Raw genomic sequence first — 22,144 nt, 5'->3', positions numbered from 1 at the left:
AACTTGGTACAGGGTTGCCACAAACCTTTAATTTGTATAAAAAGCAGTGTCTATGAATACTAAAGTGAAGCCCAATAAAATGAAGCATAATGTAATATTTTCCACCATAACTGATTCATTATTTCATGTCATTAACTCATCTCTAGAGAACAGATGGTCTTGCCTTAAAGTCAAGAGAACTGGCCTAGGAAGACTAAGTGAATTGAGCAAGAAAACATAGCTAGGAAGAGGTGATACAGAAACCCATCAAAGCGATCTAACTCCTAGATCTCACTGTTCTCATTGCACAGGCTTAAAAGAAATGGTTCAAAAGACACAAGGAAAATAAACAGATTAGAATACGGAGATTACCTCATGTAAACCAGTGACCATTATATCTTGACTGACCTACTGCAATTACCTCCTAACTGTTCCCCGGTTTCTACCCTTGTCACTCTACAGTGTATTCTTCTCATAGCAGTCAGAAGGATTAAAAAAAAATAAATAATATCAGATCATTTTGTGATTATCTGCCACCCCCGTCCACCCCTTGACTTTCTATTGAACTTAGAATGAAAGGCAAAACTTCTTATCTTGATTTGCAAGTGTCTCCCTGGGTGGCTTTGCCCATCTCTCTGACTTCTGTGTCCTGAGGTCATACAAACCCTGATTCTCTGGGACCAGTTTTCCTCTGCCTGGTCACTTCTCCCTCCACATCTTCGTGTCCTTCCTTTCGGGGCAAGTCTCTACTCAGATGGCACCTCCTCAAGGAGATCTTCACAGACCATCGAAAATGAGGACCATCTTCCTCATCCCTTCAGTTATTCTCTATCATGTCACCATCTTGACTCTTGGCTTATCTAGCAAGCACCTTGTATATTTGATTATTATCTACCACTTGACATCAAAATGAATACTTCATCCGATCTTGACTCCCTTGCGCTCTTCTCAGTACTTAGAAGAGACCCTGACTCATAGAAGGTTTTTCAGTAAATATTTTTCAATAAATAAATCTCCATTTCAAGTCACCCTTAGGCAAATTAAAGTCTTATTTTATTCTTTAAACTAATTTTCCTCATTTCTTGATTCTTATATACCTTTAAATTTATAATACTTTTGGGGGTGGGGCATTGCAAGACTGGGAAAGTCCCTTGCAGTTTCAGCCTTGAAATTTGAAAGGTGGCTTTTGGCAGACTGGCAGGGGGCTGGCAGAGGCTTGGCAATCATCAGTATCACTGAGAGGAATCACACTGTGGACATTCACATAAGTAGACGACAGTCCTAATTGTGGTCTTACCACCTGGGTTGAGAGTTGCCCATTGTTTAGGCAGTTTTTCTTGGCCTGTTGGGCCAGGATGTTAGTGCTGGCTCTGGTCTTCCGTCTTATCAGCTGCCTCTTTATTTTGCCAAGTCTTTATTATCTGGTCCATGTTGGACAATCAGATTATGACCTCATGTGGAGGTAATAGGTAGAGAGAAGTTGGTGGTTTAACAGGTCGACTGGACATAAACTTTCAAACTCTGAGTTTTTTTTTTTCTTGGGGTTATATAATATTTTGGCCCTAAGAAGCCTGGTAGTCTATTCAGGCCTACCATCACTGGTGGTCCAACATTATTCATTAATTCACTTAAGGAATTAATTCACATTCAGCAAAAACCTACTTGAAGGCTATTATGTTCTAAGTATAGTAAGAACTGGGGGGTTACTTTGGAGACCAAACCAGGCAAAATCTTGCTTGCATAGAGGCTACAGTGTAGAGGGGGAGGGCAGTAACTGAAGCAGCAAATAAAGAAGCAAGGCAGTTTCAGGCAGTATGTGTTGTGAAGAAAACAAAACATTGAGATGAAGAGTGAATGGGTGAATACAGTGGAGGCATGTTTCAGACATGTTAGTAACGGAAGGTCTTGCTGAAAAGATGATTTGAATGTTGAGAAGAGTGAGTCCAGTAGGGACTAGAGGAAGCACATTTCAGGTACACAGGAGCAGAATCCAGAGCCTTGGGAAGGAAATGAGCTTCATGTGTCTGAGGAAGGAAGGAAGGAAGCCAGGGTGGTTGGAGAATAGTAAGATGAGAGACAGGGACACAGTAAGGTCAGAGAGATAGGAAGGAAAGAGAATCTATGGGGCCTGCAAATCCTAGGAGTTCCTTATTAATTTACATCGAATAGACCAACAGGCTTCTTGGCTATTAGATTCGAATATCCATGGAAATATAGGCTCCATGTCAATGAGAATGTCATTTGCTGTATTCACTGCTATATTTGCAGCATCCTCCATGTTGTCTGGCACATAGTAAGAAGGTTTTGAGTGTCTGTCAATGAACAAACGGTGTAAAAGCCAAAATCTTACTTTATGAAGCTCACTTCTCACTTTCATATCAATTCTGATGTCTCAGGACCCTCAGAGAAGAGGAAAGTGGACAGGCATGCCTACCATTACATCTCCAGTAGGCCATGAACGTGAGGGCATATCAGGAGGATGATTTTGAAGTCCACATGACTCTAAGTCACTCAGATTTTCATCTGATCATTGCTTCACCCCTAACTTTGTAAACTTTGGATGCTTCTCTTCGGGGAGTTCATGGGGACCTGAAAAAGTTCCTCCCTGCCTCTACACTTACGACTTTTTCTTTCTAGAAGAAACTTTGAAGTAATGAGAATACTCTCTTTTTTTCCCCCCTATAGCACACTTTTGTTAGGAAATGCTTTTCAACTACATGGAGTGCCTTGAAAAAGAGGTGCCATATGTGAGTCACTGAAGCCAAAATTATCGGCAAAAGGGACCTTCCTGTGTGAAAACAAAAACCAAAGCATACTTTCAGAATTCAAAATTCAGTGCATGGACTTAACAAGAGTAAAACAATTAATTTCATCCCTATTTAGTCAATTCTGATTTTCTCTCTATTTTGTCATTTCCAGCATTCTGGAAAGCCAAGATGGCAAGCAAAGCAGCACCACTATCTCCTATAGCATGCTTGGCTTGCCCAATAGCCAGTGACATGCAGTAAATCATCTCTCCTCAAGCTTTTTCTCACCGAGGCAGAGAATGGGAATTTGGGATTTTTTCACTCTTTATTTGTGTCCCATGACTTTTTTATCCAGTTTAAATTAAGTGTTAATTTAAAGGAGTCTGGGAGAAAATAAATGCAAAATATCGCTTGAGTGTTCTTTACTGAGACACCTAAGAAGTAGAACCTAACACAATGTACCTATGATATCATTTGATAGGAGTTTATCAGAAGTTCATCATTCTCTTATTTTGTTGCACCAAATCGTTATTTAACCCATGAAGAGTATTGTGCACTTTGTTGTACTGGGGATACAGAAATGAATCAAACTTACTACCCTCCATGAAGTCACAGGGAGTTAGGGGTTATTTATTGAAAGAACACTTTAAAATGAGGTTTCCTTTTATAAGAGTCCCACAGACTGGACATCAAGAAAGTATAGCAGCATAGTAAGAAGTGGGTTTTGGTTCTTTGATGTTAAAAAGAAGAAAATGTCTCTCTCTTCCCTCCTCTACAGTAAATTGAATCCAGCAACCAGTGACATATTCTTTGGAGTAAGTTTAAAGTGGATTCATTGTCTGGCTTTAAAACATATTACCCTTGTGGCCTTAGAAAAGTTACTTAATCTTTCTGAACCATGATTTTCATGTATGCATAATGTGGATAATAAAGTTTATCTACCTAGCAAAATTCTATATGGATTAGAAATCATTCTAACTTTGCATACCTGCCATGTAGTAGATTCCCAATAAGCACTAGCTATCATCAGCGTTAGTATTATTCTGTTACATTTTAAAATATTTTTACCCTTTAGTTTTGTTAGCAAATCCTTAGGCACAACAATTTCCCTTTTCATTTATTCCAGAATCTACAATATTGGAAAAGGATTGCAGTTATGAAAAATGCCAGCAATTTTAATCATATGAATAATATACATGTTACATTCATGACATTAATTTCTTAGTTACATCCTAAATCATGACTCAGACTTCATAAAGTTAGGTAACATTATTATATCAATCAATAGTCAAAGAGAAACCGTTTATCATTAGAAACTGCTTAACAAAAAAGGGTTCACAGTCTATTTCTTCTTTTCATAAAAATACATTTCACATCTCTTACGGCTTGTAGGTCATGTTTTCTCTAAATAGCCAGAATAAAACTAGTTGGACATTGCACAGGGGTTCCCAGACCTGGCTATGCACTTGACTCGGCTGGAAAGTTTTTCTTTGAAAACGAATATTTATAGCTCTAACCTCAGCCTTTTGCATCAGAGTTTTTATGACTGAACTTCAAAAATCAAATATGCAGGGCAGGAATAGAGATGCAGACATAGAAAATGGGCTTGTGGACACAGCGGGGGAAGGAGAATGGGGGACAAATTTAGAGAGCAGCATTGAAATATATTCATTACCATGTGTAAAATGGATAGCTGGTGGGAAGTTGCCATATAAGACAGGGAGTTCAGCCTCGAGCTCTGTGATGACCTAGCTGAGTGGGATAGTGGGTGGGAGAGAGGGAGGCTCAAGAAGGAGGGGATATATATATATATACACATATAGCTGATTCACTTTGTTGGACAGCAGAAACACAACATTGTAAAGCAACTATACACTATTTTAAAAAATAAATAAACAGTGGCCATGATCTGTAAAAAATAAATAAAATAAAAAAACTTAAAAAGCCCCACTACTTGATTCTTATGGCAGACAGACTTTACAACGATCCCTGATTATCTCTTGCTCCTTGTATTCATGCCTTCTGTAATCCCCTCCTCTAAGGTATGGACAGGAACCACAACTTGCTTCTAACCAACAGTATGCACCAAAGGTGTTGAGTTATAACCTTCTTGATATCTTACAAAAGATTATAACTTTGCTTCAGCCACTGGTCTCTCTCCCTAATTGCTCTGATGAAGAAAGCTGCCATGTTGTGAGATGGTATATGGGGAGGTCCACAAGGCCTTTGACCAACAGCCAGTATTGTTGAGGCCTTAAGCTCAACAACCTATAAGGAACTAAATCCTGCCAACAACCATGGGAGCTTAGAAGCAGACCTGTCCCCACTTGAGCATCCAGATCAGGGCCCATGCCTGGCTGACACCTTGACTGCAGTCTTATGCAGAATTCAGCTAATCTACCTCTGACCCACAAAAATGGGAAATTATAAATGTGTGTTGCTTAAGCAGCTAAGTTGCTGGTAACATTGTTACCTAGCAGTAGATAACCAATACAATTTTGAAATAAAGTCAGGGCTGGGAACCAATGCTTTAGACTTTGTTTAGAATAGAAGTAAGTTCAATGTGTTTTTCTACTAATTTTTAATGACTACGCATTAATTCTAATAATAATGATAAATGATGATGATGGATTTTTATAAATATCCATAGAGGTTTGTTTGAAGGTTGGTAGTCACACATCTCTGATCGGTCTAATTTCTGGACTCAATTATCTGACCCAATGGAAAAAGCACAACTAAAGTAGGCCTGAAAATTTCAGCAGAATTTACTCCTCCTCTCCAATGAACATGAGGCTATTCTTTTGGAATCTGGAATTTCCCAAAAGCCTTTGGATAAGATAAAGCTAACCCAGACTTCCTATGAATTTGGCTAGGTATGAGACAAATCACTGGATAGTCTCTAAAGAAAAATAATATTATTATCATCAGAGAAAACTCAATCATGTGGACGCCAAAAGCCATATTTGATTATTAATATTTAGTACCATGTTATTATTAAGACAATTAAGTAATATTGATTTGATTTCAAGTAACTACTTGTCATCTTAATGAAATCTAATACTGATTATCATTGCTTGATTCAGAGTTTTTAAAGTCCTTACATTTTCATTGCTATTCCCATTTTGGAAATGAAGAGTCTGTGATTCGAAGGGGTTAACGTAGTTTCTATTGGACTAACAAATAGCTCGGAATGAAGAGAAGGAGGCAGTTTCATCGATGCCGACCCAGTGCTCTTTCCTGACTAGATGATCTCTGCCTTTGATTGTTTCACCACAGAGTTAAGTCAGTTTCTTATTGCTTGGTATATAATGAATCATAAAATATAGTTCACAATAGATGAATGGTGTCATTTGTTTAAAAATAAGTAGGTAGAATTTTTTTACTTTAAAGACTAAACATATTTGAAAGTTATTATTCATATATTACATGAAACTAAAAACTATATAAATATATGTGCATGTGAAGATCTTATTGTTTCGACCTCTTTGTTTAGCGTTACTTACTAATAACAAATACATTTTCTTAAGCAGCTACGAAGCAACACAAGCTTTGGCATCAATAGTCTTTGAGCCCTCTGACTCAATGTAGCTGAAAAATGAGGTCTGAGAAAGTTTCCAAAGCCCTGAATGATGTTAGAGTCTGGCCCTTTTATGATCAAGTGATCTTTTCAGCTTTAATGGGAAAAATAAATCATTGTTAAAAGATAATCTTGTCACATGGAAGCCAGAAAGGTGCAATATCAATGATTCAACTTACCAAAAAACCGCCCTGTGGAATGGATAAAGCAAATAACACAGTTTGTTTTGTTGTAGCTGTGGTTGGTGGCGAGAGGGGAGTAGGCTTAAGGAAATACCTCGTTTTAAAAATAATAAGAGGGCAATATAAACTCTCTTAATAGAAAAATGAATGGACTTGATACAAGGGCTATTTTATGAGAACAGAACTAGAAGTTTTGAAATCCTTTTCCAGATCTTTTTCTGTTTCATCCAATTGCTTATTTCATGGTGAAACTGCCAATTGTTCACATTCTTTCTCGCTTTCCTCTTCTCTTATTCAATTTTTGATGCTGCAAATAATATGAAAAGCACCAGGATAGCTACTAAAGTTTATGCTTTGCTTTCTTTTGGTTTGTGGTACAAATCTATATAAAAGTAGTTTAGATATAGCTGGCAACACAAAATTGTTCTTCTAATAGTTTATTTTCAATGGAGCTTATTCTTAGCATGATCAAAATAAGCAAGCTCATCTCTTTAAGCCAATATTTAATTTGGATTATTATGCCAGTAAGATCTGGGTGAATAAAGATATGCAAAGTATAAGACTGTAAATTAATGGGAAAAAAATCTTCTTCCACTTTAAAATAACACACATACAATCGTATGCACACACACACGTACACACACCCACATACCCAATTAAGATTCTTGGCCATGGAGATTTATGGCATTTATATATTTTGTTCCTCTGGGTGTGAAAAAGTGAAGGAGGGTGTCCCTGAGAATGTTCCTTTAAATTATTTTTCTATATATGGAAAGCATGTCTAAAATTCTGGTAAGAAGTAACTTCTTCCAGTTCAGAGAAATGCTTAGAGGGAAGATTTGTTATTGTGCACCAAGAAACACCAGTTTGGAAAACTCTCAATCAGTTCTTCTCTCAGCGCCTCACAGTCCTCTATTGTCTCACGGGCTCAGGAAGTTTTGCAGTTAATATTTCCAAAAAGAATGCCAGTCTTCCTTATTCTTTTTTTTCAAAGGGTGAAAGAGAGCTTCTAAGTAATATAAAAGGGAGTCTGAACTGAATTTAGAGTTTGACCAATAAGCCCGATGGGCAGCTCAAACCAGAATTCTGGTGTCAAAGGAGGGGGAGTTCAGACTGGTGGGATTTCTAAGACCCACTTTTCAGAAGTTCTCAAGACAGGGATGCGGCATCCTCAGTGCTAAAGTCTGTCCTTTGTAAAAGGACCCCCCACACAAGTCGCATCACAGATCATGCTAAAGAATCAACGCAGTGTCACTGGCTGATGACAAGTTGACACCTAAGATCATAGACTAGTTTCTTTGGGGGCTGCCCTCATAGAATGGAGGAGAGGCATCAGCAAAATGTCACTGAAAGCTGTCACCAAATATAACAAACAGGGAAGAGCACGGCTCACTAATGCATCAATAGCCAGTGAATCTAGAGTCTTTCATGACTCTTTGTGAGGGTCGCAACAGAATACTGTGGTAGTTTCTTGTTCCAAACATAGATACATGAAACTCTGCTGAGAATGGTAGCGTCAGGAGTCAGACTTCTTCCTAACTGTAGCATTCGGCGTTTTCCCAGGCATTTCTCTTTCTTGAAAAGTTTCAGTCAAACTCCTACGACAGTACTTGTCACTTACAAATACCAGAAAATAGAAAGCCACTAAGAAGTGGGTAAAACATGAAGAGACTGATCTTCACTTTTGTAAGGAGGTAATAAACAATCAATAAATGGGCAAAGTCAAACCCAGCGGTGGTTTTCGGCACTTGCTCTGAGACACAGAGATGTGGGATCTAGTCCGAGCCCTCTCACTCACTTGCTTTATGACCTTAGGACATTATTTAACATTTCTGGGTCTCAGTTTCCTCACCTTTAGAATGGAAACAGTGATAACCCACATTCTGTGGAATGGTAGGACTAAATTAAATAAGTAAAACACTTGGTAAAGTGGCTGGCAGATAATAAATTATGAAAATATGTTAGCTACTTTTATAATAGTAATTATTATCATCCTCATCATTACCAGTTAAAATTAGGAAATGCTTTTCAAAAGTGATCACTTTGAATTTAACTTGTATGCCATCTGATCTGGAAGTATAATAAGGGTATCCAATTCCTACTGATTTAGTGAGTCAAACAGAAAACCAAAACAAATTGAATCATTCAACTGGTATTTAGAATTGCTGATGATTATAGCATTCAAGAAAGTTAGTGAAATACATAAATTGCAATTAAACTGTTCTTGAAATCACCAAAATCAGTTTTCATTTGTCTAGTCTAATGGTGGGTAGGGCTTATTCATTTAAAAAATATACATTTAGAACCTTCTGAAAAGGAAACATTGTGGAATGTGAACACGGAGGAGATAAAAGGTGTTAATACAGAGAGGGTATGCCAAAACCAGATAGAACTATGTTCTATCTTAGAATACAAAAAGGAATGCATTGCATTCACATATCCTGTTTTGCTTTTCAAGGAATTATCACTGGACTGCCACTTTATTGCCTTGCACGTGCTTGCAAACACACACACACATATTCACTCACATACATACACACACATAGAGGAAATCACAGTGATGTACACATTCAGTCCCTTTGTATCCGGCACTGATTCTCTCCTATGTCAGCTCTGTTGTCAGCAACCAGCATGAGAAGGGGAAGGTATGGTGTTAGAACAAATGTTACAGCTCCACTCCTGTAATTTCATTCACAAGATAATCTGATTAGTAAAATTTGAGGGAGACTGGCATATCGTTTATCATCTAATCCAAAAAAAAAGAACACAACATAGCTTGGACAAAATCACTAGTATCAAAGGTTCTAATACAGCATAATTTGTGCTGAGTGTATTGCATTCTGACAGTGCTATAAACCAGGGAGACAGTTTACTGACAATTCTGTGCTACCAGATACCAACTCAGGCCTCTGTCCAGCTTTACATTGTCAGCTCTCATGGAAACATGAGCAGTTACACAGCCCCAGAGGATGCTGAAGTTTTGCAAAATACGAGATGGACAGATTTCATATTTTCATTGCAGATTTTTTTTTCCTTTTCAAACTGCTGAGCATAATTTTTTTAAAGGCAGGAAATGCAACTAGTGTTTGTTTCTAGCATGGCTTCTGTTTTGAGATTTCTTCTTTGTAGAAGAAATGTGTTGCCCAGCTGTCTAGAATCCCAATCAGGATATGGTTTCTGTATGAAATATATTACAAGAATGATTTTAGCTGGTTATAAACAGGAACGGTTATAAAAAGCTGGGGCTATTTTATCCAATTTTTATCCACAGAGGGTGTACTCTGGTTCAGGCCAATGGGACCAATATGAATACATAAGGTAATGTTCAGTTCTGCCTTCTGCCCATGAAGGACAGTAATTCTGAAAAACAAAAGTGCATATTAGTGAGCAAACAGATTCTTAGTTACAGTGTAAGTGAAAGTCGCTCAGTTGTGTACAACTCTTTGCGATCCCATGGACTATACAGTACATGGAATTATCGAGGCCAGAATACTGGAGTGGGTAGCCTTTCCCTTCTTCAGGTGGTCTTTCCAACCCAGGGATAGAACACAGGCCTCCCACACTGCAGGCAGAATCTTTACCAGCCGATTCACAGGGAAAGTTACAGAGATGCTCAGAAATAAGAAGCATGTGGCCACTGGCCAAAAGCATTGCAGTTAACACTTAAAAACATGGTTCAACCCAAGCTGAACTGCTGGCGAGGTTAATGCTTCTTAGTATTAATACTTCTCCTATTTGCAACACACACACACACACACAGACAATATACAACAGATATTAACAGCTCCCTGCATGGACACTCAAAGAGCTACTGGTTAATGAGAGTAGATACAAGACTGATTTAAATCCTACCTTTTTAGGTGTATAGAGATTCAGGGAGTAGACAGATATTTCAAACAGTATGCTCTTTTTTCTTATTCCAAGACTTTCAAATTGTAATGCTTCTGAAATATAATCACTGAATACATTTGATAAAGTTCTCTTTAAAATAATGGCATTAAATATCTGGGTCTTAGATGGAATTTTAGAAGTTAGATATGCTTGTACGAATGCAAATTTAACTACCCAGCATAATGGGCACCCAGAGAAGGAATCTGACTGAAGAAATGTTGCAAGCTCCCTGGAGAAAATGATTTATAATCTGAGCCTTGAAGAATAAGGATAAATCTAATGAGACAGGAAGTTTTTGTATGTGGGATAGGAAGGAAACGATAGGAGGATATTGAAAGTAGATGAAAGAGTATATGCAAAAGCATTAAGAAATACAACAGCATGTAAATAAGGAAGTACAGTTATGAATGTATTGTGAAAGAAATTCTGAGGGCCTGCATCTGGCTAGAAGTAGGTGGGAAGCCAGATTATGAAGACTGTATAAATTCTCCTGAAGGCAATGAGACACTATTGACTTTTTAAGTGAAAGGGAAACTTAGATGTGCTGAACAACTACCATGAGTCTGTTATGTTACTAAGGGAATACCACATCTTATCTCATTTCATTCTCACAAGTATTTCCAAAGCACCTCCTTCCTGTTTTTACTGATAAAAAACAGAGCATTGGAGAATTAAATAGGTGCCAAGGACACGAGGAGAGAGTGCCTCGTTTTTATCCCACATGTATAACTCACATCTCAAGATGTTTCGATCTTTTATTTTCTTAAACATTTCCTAATTATTATTTTTTTAAATTCCCGTCTTTTATAGAGGAAGTTTAGGTTTACAGGAAAGCTTAATAGAAAATACAGTTTCCAATATACCCCCCTTATACTTGTCCACTCCCCCACCATTTCCCTTATTAGTAAGATCTTGCATTAATGTAGTACATTTGTTACAACTGATGAGCCAATATTTGTAAGTTATTATTAACTAAAGTCCATAGTTTCCATTAAGGCTCACTCAGGGTTATATATTATTTAGATTTTGATAAATGTATAATGACATGTATCCACCTATACAATATCAAACAGAATAGTTTCATAGCCCTAAAAATCCCCCATGCTCACTCATTCTTCTCTCTCTCCCCTCAAATCCTTTACTATCACTGATCTTTTACAATCTCCATAGTTTTGCCTTTTCCAAAATGTCATATAGCTGAGATGATATAGTATATAGCATTTTCAGACTGGCTTCCTTCACCTAGCAATATGCAGTTAAGTTTTCTCCAAGCCTTTTCATGACTTGATAGCTCTTTTCTTTTTATCAGTAAATAATATTCCATTATAGGGATGTTTTATGGTTTGTTTATCTAGTCACCTATTAAAGGAAATCTTGGTTGCCTTAAAATTTTACCAATATGAATAAAATTAATGAAAATATTTTGTGCAGTTTCTTTTGTGTGTCTGGACATAAGACTTGAACTCATTTGGGTAAATATCAAGGAATACACCTGTTGGGTAATAAGGTAAGAATAAGTTTATTTTCATAATAAACTGCTAAGGTATTTTCTGAGTTAGTTGTACTATTTTTCATTTCTACTAGTATGAATGAGAGTTCCTGTTGCTCCACATCCCTGTCAGCGTTTGGTGCTGTCAGTGTTTTAAATTTTAGCTATTCTAATAGGCTTGTAGTAGTATTTCATTTTTGTTCTACTTTGTAATCCTTTGATGATATATGTATTTCATAATTTTTATTATTTTACTTACCTATTACATATTTTCTAACATTTGTGATTTTGACTCTTACATTTTCCACTATTCATTTATTTATTCAATTATCAACATATATTAAATGTGTATAAAATGTCAGCAACATTTTTCAAAGCTAGTTTATATTTTTACTCATCATTTTCTTCTTCATTTTTAGTTCATATTTCACTTGTTATTTATTTCACTTGTAGTAGTATTTCATTGATGTTCTAGTTTGTAATCCTTTGATGATATATGTATTTCATAATTTTTATTATTTTACTTACCAATTATATATTTTCCAACATTTGTGATTCTGACTCTTACATTTTCCACTGTTCATTTATTTATTCAATTATCAACATATATTAAATGTGTACTATATGTCAGCAACATTTTTCAAAGCTAGTTTATTGTTTTATTCATTGTTCTCGTCTTCATTTTCAGTTCATATTTCACTTGTTATTTATTTCACACGATGTAACAGCTAGTTCTTTTTATTATACTCATCTTCAAATAAACTATATTCATAATACACACAGCAGAGAGTGTGAAGTATTGTTAGAGATGAAACTACTTGAAAAAAGGTCTGAAGTAAAGAAATCACTTACCTTGGTTGACAATAAATCTTAACTTCTGTATTGTTGCCAGATTGCCACTAACTCGATATATTCCATCAACATCTAGACCTGAAAACAAAAGGGCATGTTTTATATTCACTCATTCAAGACTGAGATGATAAAAAGAAAAATAATAATTATACTATCTCTTCCTCACAGAGAAAACAAATTTCTTTTTCCTAAAGCAAGCAGTTTTCAATATTTCAATCCAAATAAACTAATCGTTAAGTTCAGTAACAGCTAACCACCGACAAACTTGATTGTGGTTGAAACATAGAAGAGCAGTAGGTAGCATGGGATTTCACAGTATAGTTATGATTCATTCCCAAAGACCGAAATCAACCTGAGGGTGGAGTACGCAGAAGAACCTTCATGTATATGTGTATTATTGACCCTTGTTGGAGAGAGAAAGCAACCCAAGGTGTTTGTGAAGTTTCCCTTCCTTAAAGAGTCTTCCTTCCTTCCTTCTCTCCCCTTTACTCCTTTCTCTTCTCTTCTTTCGCTCTCCTTTTCTTCCCTTTCTCCTATTCATTTTCTATTCTTACTCTGTTCATTTTATTCTATTCCGAGGGATTCCATCCATTTCCATTTGGTTTCATTTTCTTTTTCATGCAGTCCCTATGGCATAACATGTATTGGTCTGATTATTTGAAACTACAGAACAAAAATTCTACTCTCAATGTATAACTACTTTGATAGTCTCTTGTGTATTGTAGGTAATGGGATACTCCATTACAGAGGGGAAAAATAAAAAGAAATCCTTGACAAGATAGTGACAACAGTTTCAGATTATTTTAAAACTAGTCATCTATAATTCAAAATAACTTATCCTGGCAGTAGGTTGGGTAATCAACCGCTTGTTTTCCACATATTTATTTATATCTATATCATCTGGTTATTTCCATGACCCAGTTAATGAAAAAGAAGAAAATGGAGAAACAGGAAAATGAAAAGAGAAACACTTATTCAGAAACTATTACTGTCAATAAGTAATGTTGATAACATAATTTTAATATCAGGATTGCATATTCCTTGACGTGCCCAGGCCCTCAAAGACACTTAGATGAGGTTACCAGTTAACATAGAGGTCAGCACCTCAGCAGCTTCTCTAAGGAGGTGATATAGGACCATTGTTAAACATTGTCATTCACAATAGTTAGTATTACATAAACTGATAAAAATTACTGTCATGGTATAACAGAATAAAGCCTTTTTAAAGTCTTTACTGACGTGAAATGAATTCCTTCATTGTTTTACAATCTCTATTTTTATGTACTTTATAGTAAGAACATTTCTGCTGTTGTGCAAAATATATCATCAGTAACTTAGGACAGACTGACATAATGTGTAATACTAGTACTAATGGCATAAATCAAAGCCATTATTCACTCAGTTTTAAGACATTATTTTTAGAGCAACTTTCATTTTGCATCAAAATTGAAGGAAAGGTACAGCGATTTCCTACCTAACCCTGGCCTCTACACATGTATAGCCTCTTCCGTTGTCAAGATCTCCTACCAGAGTGATACATTTGTTAAAACTGAGGAAACACCACCAGTACATCCAAAGTCCATAGTTTACATTATGGTTCAGCCCTGGTGGTGTATCGTCTATCGGTTTGGACAAACGTATAATGATGTGTATGCGTGCTAAGTCACTTTAGCTGTTTCTATGTGCAACCCTTTGGACTGTAACTGCCAGGCTCCTCTGTTCATGGGATTCTCCAGAGAGCAATACTGGAGTGAGTTGCCATGCCCTTTTCCAGGGGATCTTTGAACCCAGGGATCAAACCCGAGTCTTTTATGTCTCCTGCATTGGCAAGTTGGTTCTTTACCGTTAGCGCCATCTAAGAAGCTCCCATAATGACAATGGATAATGACATGTATCCATCATTAAAGCATCATACAGAGTATTTTCACTGCCTGAAAAATCCTCTGTGCCCCACCTACTAGTCCACACTATGGTTTTATTCTTCCTATAATAACTTGTATACAATTTCAATAAAACTGAATGGCTATTAACAAATGCATTAATTGGTGTGAGTTTTATAGTTCTAGAATAGTCTAACAATAAATTAGCAAACCTCTGTCCCTTCCTGAGAACTACGGATTTATGAGGAATTTACATGAGGTGGAACACCTATTAGTATGTAGTGAAAATGTCTAAGACACATACATTTATAAAAATCAAATGTGTCCTTGTTTTCCTGATGTACAAAATAGCTGCATTAATCAAATTGCACTCCAGTTTGTTTTTAAGCACAATATGCACTTGAAAATTTAAATGTGATAGTCAATTAAAACTTTTCCAACGTTTGATTTTCAGTTTTTGCATTGGACTATGTTGGTCTTCAGTTTATGTACGTGTGCTTGGAACTTTGTAATTTTATACCATTTTCTTCTTTGCTTTGTCATGTAGATAATCTTTCTGACTTAACTTTAACTTCTGTGTTTTTAAAAAATGTTATAGCTTTTTAGAATATTAAAACTTATGCATTCAAGTAAGTGTCTCCCTTTCAAATTTTTTCCTATTGGGGGTATCTGTAATATTTCTGAACAAGTAGCCATTACAAAAAATATTTTGAAGCTATTCTCCAAAATGATCTTCAGTGGCTCCATACTGTCTACAGATAAACGTTTATTAATGGCAACTTTGGGGTCTTTGATGATAGTTTTTTGGTTTGGAAATAGTCAAAGGTCATTCAGAACCATGAATGGTGAATGAGGTCATCTGCTTGTCATCACAAAATTTCCCTAAATGAAAATTATCTTGATTTTTTTGCCTGTGAGTTATCAGTTGCTCTGAAGGAAGTTGAGAAAAAACTAGTTTGAAAAATAGAAATATTGAGGGAATATGCAGATCTACATTTCCCAAATGAGAAATCTTAATATGCATTTTTAAAGAAATCAAATTAGCCCTATTTAAAATAATGATTAAAAATGGAATGTCAATTAACAACAATTACAATAAACTGAAAAAACATTTTAATTAGTTGGACCTTTATCCAGAGTCAATAGTAAATACAATCATTTGAATTCTAACAATTTTTTTTGCAAATAAAGACCTTAATTAAGCCTCATTTTAATAAATATGTCTCTATAGGTATAAAATCAAGTACACTTTTTTTGAAGCTAGAAATTTTTCTTTTCTAATATTATTTTAAATGCTATTGAAATGCATCTGTTGTCTAGAGCTTTAAACTGAATTTCAATTAATGAAATTCCCTACTACCTAAAAACTTTTTCTCTTATAGAAATTTGATGTTACTACATAGGAAGTATCCCTTTGATCTTTCATAAATTTCAGTAGAAGTTATTTTTTTTTAACTTCAGTAATCAAAACCATTTGAAAGAGCAGTATGGGTTGAATATATTACATATGAGCAATTGGAAGGCACTCTACTGTTCAAACAAAGCAGCCTCATCCTAAATTAATAAGCCAATTTTCTTCTGGAATAAAAGAAGGGAGTGCTGGGAATGGAGACAGGGAGGATAATTCAGACTAGTGCGACCACTGTGGTTGCAGACCTAAGTCATAGCAGAGAAACTGCTCTGTGGCTCACGATAGAAACCAGAAAGTATAAAGGAGTAAAGCAAAATACATTAGATGCAGTTTGAATCTAACTTGACAGAACTTCCAAGCCCTCTAGATTCAGATATATCAACACCATATATCTTATGAAGGATAACAATCTCTGACATTTGTGGCTCCTGCTTTGAATGGCTCATGCTCTTCTGCTATCATACTTTTTAAATTACATAAATAGAGTGAAAATGACAAAGCAGATATTAAAAAGGAGGGTTATTACATTTTGCAAAATAATCTGGAACACATCAGTGAGTTTTAGCAGTTATAAATTACATAGGTACAGTCTTGTAATTGATTAGCTCTTCCCTGAACAGCTCATGGAATGGCAAACCCCAAGTCCTGTGAATTGAACCCAAATTACAAAGTTTCATGTGCCATCCTCTTTTTGCTCCAAGAACTTTGAAAGTCATGCCAAACCAAACCAATGTAAATTGGTGGATTTGGACATCCTTTTCATGACCACATTATCCTTGCTGGATTGGAAGCTACTTATTTTGGAAATATAATTAGACCTCTTCTGATTTTTAAATGAGCAATATCTTCAAGGTACACATGTTGTGCCTTGGTGAAGTCTGGAGAAAAATCACTTTACGAGGTACTTCTTTCAAGAAAATACTCTGACTGAAAATGCTGACAGGAATTTTGCCTGTTATGCTAAAAATATTTTGGGAACACAATGAAACTAAAACACTGTGGGCTTATTTTTATCAGACCAGCATTAATGTAATGTTGATGAAAAATTCTCTTAAAAAATCCACATTCACTGAAATGTCTTTTATTTGTTCCTCATCAGCTGACACTCTTAAGTTCCAAAATAGTGTATACTGTTGACAGAAATCTCTGGGTATTGCTGCAGGGGGTTTTCAAAAGTCCTTCCCCTCCTTTTTTTTTTTTTTTTTTGAAGAAGCTTAGACTAGGATAGACACACAATTAGGAGTTATTAGACCAAATGGTGGTCTAAACCCAGTGGAAAGAATGCAGCTGTCATGAGTAATTCCCACCATAAATCTCAGACACTTTCCAAAAGGAAATCTAAGAGACCAACACTGTTTCCAGAGTTGACGGACTTATCTGCCAAAATATGGGTAGTTTTTAACAATGCAGATGAGCCTGTTAAAAATAGCTGCAAACTGTGGATTAGGTAGCATTCTTGGTAGCTCAAACGATGGACAAACCACGAAGATGTAGAGTTTGAGACTGGTTGAGAGGTAGGCTCAAAAAGCCTGCTTGTTTTTCTGGAATATAACAAAATGCATCTGAACCTCTGAAGTCTGAAATATGGGCTGGGAATTCTGCACAGTCTCTCTCCTGAGATTTATGGCACTTCCTAATTCCTAGGAGGCCAGAGCTACCGCAAAAAGAGTCATTCTCGTAATACTTTGGTCTTCTGGCTTCTCCCTCTGGCAAGAACAACTGAGCAGAGGAACACCCGGACTGCCCCCAAAGAGTGCTGCCTATTTCTTTTTCTATTCTTCTAAAGGTCCTGCTTCGTTTCGGAGATGTATTTGAGGAGAGGTTTTGTACCATTTTGAATGGCACATATTTCCTCCTCTAAATTGAAGTGTTTCCAACTTTATATTGCTAACTGATCTGATCACACACTTTAAATTCAGTGACTGAGAGTACAGGATATAATTGGAAACTCTTTCTAAATTTAATTTCTACTCTGTCTCAATGGCTTGTATTTATCCTGTACCTTTTGCTGGCTTTATTTATTACTAATTTATTGTGAGATACACATCCTTCAAGAATGACTACCTTAAAAGCAGTTGACACAATTCTGATTTTAAACAAGAATGATTTTATTTTATATGAAAATCTTTGACTTTATAATAATCATTAAAATTTTTTTTTTTACTATAGAGGCAATATACTTCCTTGGTAAAAATGAAAACTAACCCACACAAGATTTATACAATGAAATCTAAGTAAATACCTCATCCTGCTGTCCAAAGACAGTCACTGTTAACAGTTCTGTTTTAGTTCTTTTGTTGTTACTTATTTTATGTTAATGTATCACATTTCTGTTTATTAATTTATTGACTTTGAATGGTATTTATTCACTCCTTATCAGAAAAGATAAAGAGTCTATAGTTTCTACCACTTATCTATGTACCCTCTCTTTGTTATTATTAATTACACTTGTCTATTTTTATATCTTAATATACCAAATTAGCTCTGTGTATAAGAAAATAAGGAACTTATTGCATTTTACTCTTCCTTACCCTTCTCTTCTCTCCCATTACTTTCAACTTTATTCTTTGTTATTATTGCTTATGCTCTTGAAGTTTACAACATTTTGTTTTATTCTCTATAAATATTTTGTGGCTTATCTGTGGGTTAATATGAGTCACTATTTATAAGAAAGTGACTGTGATTGGGTCCCACATTAACCTTTTTTTCACAAAGGAGATCTCATCAAAGTCAGAGTCTCATGTGTTTTCTTCCATTGTAGCCCTCTTTATTTCTTCAATTAAGCACTGTCCAATAGAACTTTTGATGATTATGGAAATATTCTCTATATCAACTATTTAGACTGGCAGTCACTGGCCACATAAGGCTGACTGCTGAATACTTGAAATGTGGTTAATGCAACTGAATAACTGAATTTCTATTTACCTTATTTTAAATAACAACCACATGTGGTCTATGACCACCATATTGGATGGTGCAGCTCTATGTCAGAGTCAACTACTACTCTTCTCTTGTATTCTACTATTATTTCTTCTTGGATTTCTTTTTTAAGAGTTATGTTTTTTTTAAATTTTGCAGACATGTGTGGTTGGTAAATTTTCTTATTTATTCTATCTCAGTGACTGTTTTTGTTAAAACAATGTCGTACTGTATAGCGCAGGTAATTATATTCAGTACACAGTGACAAATAATAATGGAAAAATATGAAAAAGAATATGTATATATTCATTATATATATGCATATAGAAATGTATGTGTGTATGCATACTGAGTCACTCAGTTGTGTCTGACTCTTTGCGACCCTATGGACTGTAGTCCACCAGGCTTCTCTGTCCAACAGATTTTCCAGGCAAGAATACTGGAGTGGGTTGCCCTGTCCTCCTCTATGGGATCTTTCTGACCCAGGAGTTGAACCCACATCTCTATGTCTCCTGTATTAGCATGTAGATTCTTTACCACTAGTGCCACAAGGTTCTTTACCAGTAGTGCCACGGAGACACTTTGCTATACAGAAGAAGGTAGCACAGCATTACAAATGAACTACTTTTTTAAAAAAGACTGTTTGCTTCATATTTAATTGCTAATTCAAGTATTTATTTGAGTTTTATCATTTTTAAATTTTTCTAACTTTGAAAGGCAATGTTCCATATTTTCTAGCATCTCTGCTGTTATGTTTGATATCAAGTTGATTCTTGATGCTTTGCAGGTCAATTTCTTTTACCTTCAGGTTTTAAAAAAGATTTTCTCTTTAACTTGTAGAAGTAAAATTTCACTCAGATGTGTCTACATCTAGACCTTCAATCAGAAAACATTTTCTTATATTATTTGCATTATATATCCTTCGTCCTACTCTTTCTTTTCACTCCATCTAGAACTTCTTTAAGATTGATGTTCAAATATCAGAATACTCCTGACAAGAGAGCAAATTAACTAGAATAAATGACTGTCATGGGTACTTCTGTATTTGTACACTATTATTATTATTATGTCCTGCAACAGGCTCCAATCTTAAATTGTCAGGCTGAGTGAGGATGAACCAGTGTTGAGTAGATAGTAGACTGGCTTCCATGGTAGCTCAGCTGGTTAAGAATCTGCCTGCAATGCAGGAGACCCCAGTTCTATCCCTGGGTTGTGAAGATCCCCTGGAGATGGGATAGACCACACATTCCTGTATTCTTGGGCTTCCCTGGTGGCTAAGATGGTAAAGAATCCGCCTGCAATGCTGGAGACCTGGGTTTGATTCCTGGGTTGTGAAGATCCTCTGGAGGAGGACATCTCTAGTATTCTTACCTGGAGAATCCCCATGGACAGAGGAGCCTGGCAGACTACAGTCCTTGGTGTCACAAAGGGTCAGGCACAACCGAGTGACTAAGCACAACACAACACAGATAGCAGGCTAGAGGTCTTCAGCTACCAAGCAAGGAGGACTTCTATGGGCTATGGAGCACTTGTACTATTTTGTTTCTGAGCAAAGTTCTCCAGTTCTGTGTCTGCTGTAGAAGACCTGAGACATTTCACTTTCCACTGCCTTCTTTCTCAGATGCCAGCATCCTCTCATTTGTCCTTTTAGAACCTATTCTCAGTTGAACCTATTCTCTTCCTTGATGCAAGGCAAATGGAGAGGGACTCAGCTTTTGACATGTTAGATACAATATTTTGTGCATTACTTTACTTACTGCCCTCTTGTCCGTTGTTGCTTTTTTTTTTTTTTTTTTTTTGGTCAACTCTAAGGTTGGATATTTTCTAGGACATCCCAAGCAAGAACTGTACCTAATATTGGTGTCTGGGAATGATGCTTCTTTTGCTCTAATATGTTCACTTGTTTGATCCTGTCTGCTTTCTGTCTTCCTGGAATTTTTATTTCTTGTTTGCTGATGGCACTTTTTCCTCTTTTCAGCACCACTTGTTCTTTGTTTTTCTTTCCCAACATGTATTTTCTCTTATTTCACTGGGATGATCTTTGAGGAAGGAGAATTCAAACATGATTTCTTGGTCTGGAAATTTGAATGGGGGCCTTAGTTATTTTTCATAGAGAGATTTTTTAATGCTGAAAACAAAAGTTTCACTAGATTGCAAGGATACCGCCATATACAATTTTCTTTTCAATAATAATCTAAATGACAGATGCGTGAAAAATTGAGTATATTTAAAACACTTATGATGTGTCTCTAAATCTAATGCTGGCAGAATATGTTAATATAGGGTTCAGGATCAGATTACCCCTCATCTTTTTCTCACTCCTGTATTTTTCTTTGTCATCAGAAGTTTCTACTGTCATTTATGGTTTTGACAATGTTCCTTTTATTACTGAGATTGCTTTATTTGGTGTATTTTTCTCTTTTATTTGTTTCATGAATCCTTTTTTTTTGTTTGGTAAATAACCATTTTTTAAGATTCCACGTTAAAACTCAACATTCAGAAAACTAAGATCATGGCATCTGGTTCTATCACTTCATGCTAAATAGATGGGAAAACAATGGAAACAGTGAGAGACTTTATTTTGGGGGCTCCAAAGTCACTGCAGATGGTGACTGCCACCATGAAATTAAAAGATGCTTGCTCCTTGGAAGAAAAGGTATGACCAACCTAGACAGCATATGAAAAAGAAAGACATTACTTTGCCAACAAAGGTCCAATTAGTAAAAGCTATGGTTTTTCTGGTAGTCATAAATGGATGTGAGAGTTGGAGTATAAAGAAAGCAGAGTGCTGAAGAACTGATGCTTTTGAACTGTGGTGTTGGAGAAGACTCTTGAGAGTCCCTTGGACTGCAAGGAGATCCAACCAGTCCATCCTAAAGGAAATCAATCCTGAATGTTCATTGGAAGGACTGATGCTGAAACTGAACTCCAATACTTTGGCCACCTCATGCGAATAACTGACTCATTTGAAAAGACCCTGATGCTGGGAAAGATTGAAGGCAGGAGGACATGGGGACGACAGAGGATAAGATGGTTGGATGGCATCACTGACTCAATGGACATGAGCTGGTGATGGACAGGGAGACCTGGCGTGCTGCAGTCCATGAGGTCACAAATAGTCAGACTAGACTGAGTTACTGAACTGAAGTGAAGATTTCACATATAAGTGAGACTTACTTCACTCAGTATGACAATCTCTAGGTCCACTCATGTTGCT

The 22,144-nt window shown here is 36.2% G+C and overlaps 1 protein-coding gene across 1 annotated transcript in view; it reads right to left on the bottom strand.

The window, feature by feature from the left end:
* Nucleotides 1-22,144, bottom strand: part of ARHGAP15 (Rho GTPase activating protein 15) — a 711,497-nt gene that overhangs the window by 200,766 nt on the left and 488,587 nt on the right. Inside the window, exon 11 of the mRNA XM_005676179.3 lies at nucleotides 12,718-12,795. Within this exon, the coding sequence (XP_005676236.2) occupies nucleotides 12,718-12,795 (78 nt within the window). The remainder of the gene's footprint in view (nucleotides 1-12,717; nucleotides 12,796-22,144) is intronic.

The sequence above is a fragment of the Capra hircus genome, chromosome 2, assembly GCF_001704415.2.
Source record: "Capra hircus breed San Clemente chromosome 2, ASM170441v1, whole genome shotgun sequence".
Taxonomy (NCBI): Eukaryota; Metazoa; Chordata; class Mammalia; order Artiodactyla; family Bovidae; genus Capra; species Capra hircus.
Note: the sequence above shows the minus strand (reverse complement) of the source record. Positions and strands in the feature narration are given on the sequence as shown.